The sequence below is a fragment of the Mesocricetus auratus genome, unplaced genomic scaffold, assembly GCF_017639785.1.
Source record: "Mesocricetus auratus isolate SY011 unplaced genomic scaffold, BCM_Maur_2.0 contig_9349_pilon_obj, whole genome shotgun sequence".
NCBI lineage: Eukaryota > Metazoa > Chordata > Mammalia > Rodentia > Cricetidae > Mesocricetus > Mesocricetus auratus.
The window spans coordinates 1-8,388 of record NW_024430562.1 but is presented as its reverse complement, the minus strand read 5'-3'; the positions used below and the strand labels follow the sequence as shown (position 1 = coordinate 8,388).

Genomic DNA, 8,388 nt, shown 5'->3' with positions numbered 1-8,388 from the left:
TCCTAAGTCCAGCTGCCAGCTCCTGACATGGAGATGTTGTTGCTGGGAAACAGCAAGATAACCCAAATGAGTTCCAGTGATGGTCTAATATTTCTTTTGTTGCTGTTGTTTTTTTACAATACAGGGATTCTCTGTATTGTTTTTGAGGCTGTCGGTCCAGCCTGGCCTTAAACTCACAGAGATCCACCTGCCTCTGCCTCCCGAGTGCTGGGATTAAAGGCGTGAACCACCACTGCCTGGCTAATATTTCTTTTCCAAAATAAAATCTGTCAGCAAGGCATTGGGGGCTCATGCCTTTAATAATGGCACTCAGGATGCAGAATCGGGGGAATATTTGTGAGTTGGCAGACATCATGGTCTACAGTGCAAATTCCTGGACAGGATCCAAAACAAAGTAGAGAAAACCTGTCTATAAAAACCAAAACCAAACTAAAACAACAACAATAAAAAATACAACAACAACAAAAAACAAAAGAAGTAACCTAAACAAAATGTCTAGTGGTTGTGGCTCATGCCTTTAAACCCTGCATTTCTGACAGATATCTGTATGATCAAGACAAATCTGATTTTCAAAAGTAGCATCTGGATAACCAGAGCTGATACACAGAAAAAACATCTCTCAAAACACTTTTTAAAAAGTGAAAGAAAGAAAGAAAGAAAGAAAGCAGAAAGAAAATAAAACAGAGACAAGTCCAAAAATGAATAATTACATTGAATATTGGCATGTGAATCTCATCGGACAGAATACTATACTTTGACTCACTGCAGTTTTCCAGAGTAATTAAGACCAGATTGGGCCAGGTGGTGGTGGCATACGCCTTTAATCCCAGCACTCAGGAGGCAGAGGCAGGCGGATCTCTGTGAGATTGAGGCCAGGCTGGACCAACAGCCTCAAAAACAATACAGAGAAACCCTGTCTCATAAAAACCAAAACCAAAACCAAAACCAAAACCAAAACCAAAACAAAAAAGACCAGATTGGAAGATGAAACTCTCTCTCTCTCTCTCTCTCTCTCTCTCTCTCTCTCTCTCTCTCTCTCTCTCTCTCTCTTTTTTTTGGTTTTATGAGACAGAGTTTCTCCGTTTTGGAGGCTGTCGGTCCAGCCTGGCCTCGAACTCACAGAGATCTGCCTGCCTCTGCCTCGCCAGTGCTAGGATTAAAGGCGTGTGCCACCAACGCCCGGCTTGAAATTCTCATACCTTCAAATTAAATCGGGAAGAATAGAGCCAGTATGAAGTACGCTAAATGCCTTAATCGCTGTCAATATAATTGCAATTTTTCATTATCAACTTTACAGTATCTCTAATAAACTACAACTCTGACATGAAGGAAAAACCTGTGCAAGGGCGAGGTTATTTTTTCTGGATTTGCTGTGGATCAAGAGGAGGGAAATACCACTTCTCTGAGGATGTAGAGGAGTGAAGACACACGGCTTTAATCCAGATCTTGATGCAAATAGACACACCTTTATTATGGTCACGCCTTCTGCTGGATGACTATATAAGAACCTGGAACAAGTGCTCTTTTGCATTTGCCCTTGCCTTGATAGAAGGTCCAATACTTCACTGGGATTAGAGTCTATTTCTTTGGTGTTTCAGCATATACTGAAGATCAGCCAGAAGATTCAGCCTTGCAGACTGAGAAACTCCTGGATTTTTGACGGCAGCCTGTAAGTCATTCCAATAAATTCCAGAAAAGGGGGCTGATTGAATTATTGTATAAGATATTAGGTTGATTAGGCAACCCTGACTAATAGTCACCAAGGCTCTATCACATTAATTCCCCCACATAGGACAAAAACTCATGCTTACGTGCCCACGACAGTAAGGAAATTTCTCATTTAAGCTAGCAGTGGTTTATTTCACATTATCTCAAGCATTGGCAGTATTTGGATTCCAGTAGCTACTACTGCTTGGAAACCTGTAGAAAGCATGGAGGTGGAACTTTCTAGGAAGCAAGACAGTGGTGGATAGAGAACTTCTATGTTATGTCACCAGCTACCTAATGACCCAGTTCTAAAAGGAACAAGATGTACCCAGGGACATGTATTCTAAGTCTGTTGGATATCTGAATGCACATAAACTCTTCCTCCCTAGAGTTGATTCTAAATTGGGACTTGATCACAGCAACAATAAAAAGTTGAGGGCAGCTGGGCCTTGGTGGCACCTGCCTTTAATCCAAGCACTCAGGAGGCAGAGGGAGGTGGATCTCTGTCAGTTTGAGGCCAGCCTGGTCTACCAAGTGAGTTCAAGGACAGCCTGCAAAACAATACAGAGAAACCCTGTCTGGAAAAACCAAAAAAAATTTCAGGTAAAAAAAAATTCTTTTCAAGTAAAGAAAGCAAACCAAAATAACAATGAAACAATATTGTCAATTCTTGCAAATAGCTGACAGGTTGGTGCTTGTGAAAATCAAGGAGACATTAAGAATAATGATACATATTAGTCCATTTGTACATACCCAACAGCTGAGCTTTTTCCTTAACCATTGGAGTCACTGTCCGATTCCCAGACAGCAGTAATGAGGTTACAATGAACCTCACATAGTTGGAGTTCTCTAATCAAATGGACCTCAACAAAGTGAGGTTGTTTCCCAGTTTGTAGGTTTCTCCTTCAGAGGTTTTGTGTCTAGGGTGTCCTATTCATATTTACAATTTATAACTGTATATTGCATTAACTCATCAATTACCTAATAATCAGTTTTAAAAATTAAATCTTTTTTTCTCTTTGGATTCTTCTTTTCCTCTATATAAGTAAAGATCACACATTGCCAATTTGATTATACCATTTCCATGCATGCCTTATTGTACTTTGATCATATTCTACTGCACTATTTCACTCCTTCCAGCACATCTTTGTGACTGATACTATGACTTACAAAAGCTCAGTCCCATGTTTCCTCATGACCCAGAAAACACAAGACATGTCTGATTTGTGGTTGTGGACCTGCTTTGTGTCATTTGACACTATATCAAGTTCTAGCTAATTTTGTTATAACACTAGAGTTAACTACTCACTGTGCTTGTTTTGTCTCTTCCCCCTAGTCTCTTTTTATACTATGCTAAGAATCAATTTGTTTCCTTTGAAATATCCTCTCCTGTTCCTGAGTGAATTGTGCATGAAGGAATATTTACTGTGTTGCTGAAACAGATGTGAAGTCTCATGGATTTCCATTAAGGAATTTCTCACCTATGTTTATTGAGGAAAGGAGTTTATATGTTATTTTTGTTTTTCTTTGCTTGGGGGCTTAGGGTAATAAAAGTATATAGATTCTTTTGGCATATTCCTTTACTTTTCCTTTTAAGAAGCATTTTCTGTAATCTTGGTGTTTGTCTTAGGGTTTCTATTGTTGCAACAAAACACCATGTCCAATGAGAAAACTTAGGAGGAAAAGGTTTAATGAGCTTACACTTTCAAGAACATTGTCACTAAAGAAAGTCAGTACAAGAATGTAAACTGAGCAGTTTCGTTGAGACAGGAATAGATGCAGAGACAATGGAAGGGCACTGAGTGCTGACTTGATCAACCTGGTTTAGTTTACAACCAGGATCACATGTCCAAGTAGATCGAGCTCCCCTCACAATGATCTGGTTCCTGCTCCATTTATTAATTATTGAGAAAATGCCGAACAGCTGTATCTCATGATGGCATTGTCTCAACTGAGGTCCTTTCCTCTCTGAGAATTATAGCTTCTTTCAAGTTGTCACACAAATCCCTCCAGTACAGTTTTAATTCTTCTCCAAAGTTTGGATAGATTCTTGGTATCCAATATTCCAGGGCTCTAACTGGTTTGGATCTATTTTGATAGCAGCAGCACTTTTTACTCAAGACTCATGTGTTTAAGTGCTTTTCTTTCATCTAATTTCAATATCCACATATACCTGCTAATTTCTTTCGCACTTTAAATTTTTCCTAAGGTTTAATAGTTGAAACATCCCCAGCAGACCCTTTACATTGTAAGTTGATTAGAATATAACATTTTTCCTATATTTTAATTTGTATCTTCTGCCAGAGGTTTTCATTTTGATGCATTCTTGACTGTGCACTGATCACTATTTCTTTGACCCTAGCAATTTCTTTTACGAGTACACATCTGTAAAGGGATGCATTTTTCTTGCCAGCGGCTTGGTTTTTCCCCCTGCCACTCACCTGGGTTCTGCCGTGTTGTAGTCCCCAAATAACAGACAAGACACAGTATTAATTATGAAGCTGTTGGCCTTGCTTACTGCCTAGCTCTGACTTAAGTATTTATCTCATAATTGTTAATCTAAGTATTTCTCTTACCGGAGAAAATTTCAGGCTTCTTATCCCTATGGCGGTTACATCTTGACTCTCTGAGTTTCTCCTACCAAGAGTCCTCCCTGAAGAACTAGTACCACCGATCTTGCTTCCCTATTAGCCAACAGTGTTTTATTGACATATACACAGGACTTCCCCCCTTCATCTCCTCTTTTCTGTCTAAACAAAAAGAAAGGTCTTAACATTAGCATAGTCAAATTATATATAACAGAACAGATATCAAGTAACAGCACAATTACACTATTTTGTCTATCAACATTTAGCAAGATTTAAAGAAAATATCATCTATCCCATCCTTGTGAGTCCAAAGTCTTATATGTAGCTTATCTTTTATCATAACTAAGGAAAACTATACCTATCTGTCTTCAACTCCATCAAAGACCATATACAAACACTAGAATTGACAGAGACATCTTGTTACCTGGGCAGTCATTGAAAGTTCCTCTGTAATGTTGGGGCATCCATCTTCAGCCCATAGGCCACAATGTGTCCAGAAGTCTTCTCAGCAAAGCAGGAAATTTCAAACTGTCCATCTGCATCAGCAGTCTGTCAGTCATTTTTTCTGCAGAAAGTCTCATAGACTCTTCCATGAAGCAGGAACCCTGAAGGACTACTTGAGTTCAGCAGTCACTTTCCTGTGGGTCCTGCATATCCAGTTTATACAGCAACAGTCAAACAGTCTAGGCAAGAGCAGTTTCTTGCCCAAATGGATAATGTTGCCATGTTGAAAGCAAACTCCATAACTAGTTTCTTTGAGGCCCATCTTCCTCTCAGATGTAATTGTTGCTGCAAGGAACAGACATTTCTCATTGTCAAGAAAACCCCTAAACCATTTTAAATGCCATTTTCTGAAGGTCCTTGAAAGGTTTGAAGACTACCTATCTATCTCACATATATTTCTGTTTATCTAGAAAACCTAACTTATCTAACTGTAAGTTCTGAAAATTATAAGTAACTATCTATAGTCTGTATTTAATTATGCATTACAATTTTAAAGATCAGTATAAGCACAATACTCAATCAAGAGGAGAAATATACATATCACAAAATTGACCTTGAATTTGTATCAATAAATGAAAAACCATGCCCACACCAAGTATTTATTTCCATACCATAATCCCCTTTCTCCTTTAAAAAGAGATTGGTTGTGATCATTAACCAATTATAAACAACTCCATTTAAATGAAAACAAAGATTTATAAACAATATGAGTATTTGGACATCGCTCATTCCAAACTGCTTCATGCTGTAGGGGAGCGCTGTTCATAACATGGGGATCATGACAAAACTCAGAATCCTGTATAAGTCCTTATTTTCTGGGTCTGTAAGGATGTATCATACTAGCTGTCTCAATTGTTGGAACACCTGGCCCACTGCTTCCGGAGGTCTTGGTTCATCAAACCACAGAAGCCTGGAATGAATCCTCAGCTTTTCATTTTCTGTAGAAACATAAACAATAACTCCTTTCCAAAGTAACATATCATTATACATAAATTTTGAAGTCAAGGCATTTTCAAAAGATATAGGTTGAATTAATTCAGTAGCATTTATAATCAAGTGTACTTTAGCAGTTTTTCTTACTAAGGAATCAAAAAACTGTAAAACACAATAGCATATAGTATCCAGACTCTCTGTGTATTTTACAACTTTACGTGGCTTATTTATTTATCTATTACTATTATTCTATTTTTTTCTTTGACTTATTTTTTCTCAGATACATGGTTTCTCTTTGGAAATCATCCTGCCTCTGCCTCTGCAGCAAATCCTACCAGCATATGCAACCACAGTCGGCTTCTCTATTTATTTACCACTATGCCATTTATTTTTCTCTCTCAATCTTACATATATTTTTTGAACTCACTGTAAACCTTTAGAGGTTTTACTTCATCCAAGTCTGACTTTACTATAAATCTTTATGTTTTTCTGGCCATGTATCTTATCTGTTTTAATTTTTGTTTCTAGCATTGCTTTCCTGAGGAATTTCCGACGAGATAAAGTGCTTGAAATTGAGGCTAACATTATGGATAGCTGCAATGATTTCAAAATTTTAACATCTCTAGGCTGTGGAGGATTTGGGGAGGTGAAGCTTGCCTGCCACCTTCCTACAAGTACACAGGTTGCCGTCAAGGTGGTCAAGAAGAATCACAATGGTATGAATGACATCAACTCTGAAGTACAGATCCTCCAGTTATTGGAACACAGAAACATAGTCAGATACTATCATGTCATCAACACACTGACAAAGACTTATTTAATCATGGAGTATGTTGCAGGAGATGACTTGGAGATATTCCTCAGGGACAAAACCTATCTAAAGGAGGAAGAAGCTAGACCAATATTCCAACAGGTCGTGTCAGCAGTGCACTTTCTCCACCAAAGACTTGTTGCACATCGTGATATTAAATTGGAAAATATCCTGATTGACAGAGCTGGAAACGTGAAGCTTTGTGACTTTGGGATGGCTATTCAGCTCGAAGAGGGGCAGAAGCTGAAGAATGTCTGTGGCTCTTTGTTCTATATGGCTCCAGAGATCTTGGCAAGGAAACCCTATGATGGGCTGGCAGTTGACATGTGGAGCTTGGGAGTAGTCCTATATGTACTGGTCACAGGAAAATTTCCATATGCAGCAACCACAATGCATGGTATGCACAGGCTCATCAACAGTACAGAGTACCCTATTCCCTACCACCTCTCAAAGCCCTGTCGTGAAATCATTGCACAATTACTCACAGTCCCTACCCGGCAAAGGATAACAATATTTCAGCTCCTGGAAAGAAGATGGCTGGGCCAAATTGAAGAGCATGTAGAACCTGCAAGTAAAGAAATCCTTCCCAGTGTCGTTGAGACAATGTGCAACATAGGCTATACCTGTGAAGAGATTGTGTCATGCATAAGAAAATGGCAAGCAAATAATAATGTAACAGCAACTTTCAATATTCTGAAACACAAATTGAGTATTAGGGACTGTCATCACCAAAATGGGAAGCCGTGGTTAAACATCAGCCCTATAGATACTATTCACTCCCTTCCCCCCTTCAAAAGGGCAGAGAGTGAATCAACCTTGGCAAAAATTATTGAAGTTGGAAAGGGTGACTTTCAGGAGAATGGTGTGGAAAGAAGAGAAAAGAGATGCCAAAGTTATAAGATGCCCAACAAATACTCCTGCTTGGAGATTATGCCCTGTTCAGATGAAATATTTTCTGCAAGAAGTGTCCTGATGGCTAATTTCATCCACAATGCTACTGAGGACATTGCAATCAACATGAATTCTGTGGATGGCTTGTGTGATGATATTTCCTTATGTGAGTCAGTCTTGAATGGAACACCTATAAGGATTCTGAACAAGGAATTCCCGGCAGAGCAACTAACCGGTGGGCCCATCATTCCCAAAGAACAGTCCCATGTTGGACCCAAAACCTCTGGATCCAGACCAATGAAGGCCTGGCAGCTGATAAGGAAGCGAATTACCAATGCACTCAGAATACTGTGCTGTGCTCCTGAACCATTCCATGGTGAGTCCTTGACTGTCATGTAAGCTATAAAGTAAAGACACGTCCATACAGTCCATAAGAGACCCATTTGCTTTAGCCACAAAGATGTTCTCCTCCATTGAATTTTGACTATTAGTTTTAATAAATAACCTTTTGTGAATGACAAATATAGACAAGAAGGACACCAGCTAAGACTCCTAGCAATAATGGAGAGGATGCCCAAACTGGTCTTCCCCTGAAATCAAATTGGAGAATATGCAAACTATCATCATAGAGCCTTCTTCCAGTATTTGAGGGAAACAGATGCAGAGATCTACAACCAAGCACCAGTTCAAGCTCCAGGAATTCAGTCAAAGAGAGGGAGGAGGGAATATATGAGCAAGGGAGTTCAATATAATTTTGGATAAATCTACAGGAATAGATAACCAATATAGTGGAAACTCATGTACTCTTGACCAACAGCTATGGACACTCCAGGGGTTTGGACTAGGCCTGCTGTATGTAAGAAACAGTTGTGAAACATGGACTATCTGAGGATCCCTGGCAGCAGGACAAGGATCTAAACTCCAGTACATGAGCTAAATTTTCCCATAACCTTT

At 39.1% G+C, this 8,388-nt stretch overlaps 1 protein-coding gene across 1 annotated transcript; it reads left to right on the top strand.

Moving 5' to 3' along the window:
* Positions 1-6,260: 6,260 nt before the first annotated feature.
* LOC121138075 (sperm motility kinase 4A-like) lies at positions 6,261-7,810 on the top strand (the record flags this gene model as incomplete). Its single annotated transcript, XM_040740890.1, has 1 exon — positions 6,261-7,810. A coding segment is annotated over one exon (1,550 nt), but the record flags the coding sequence as incomplete, so codon positions are not given.
* Between the last annotated feature and the right edge of the window lie 578 nt (positions 7,811-8,388).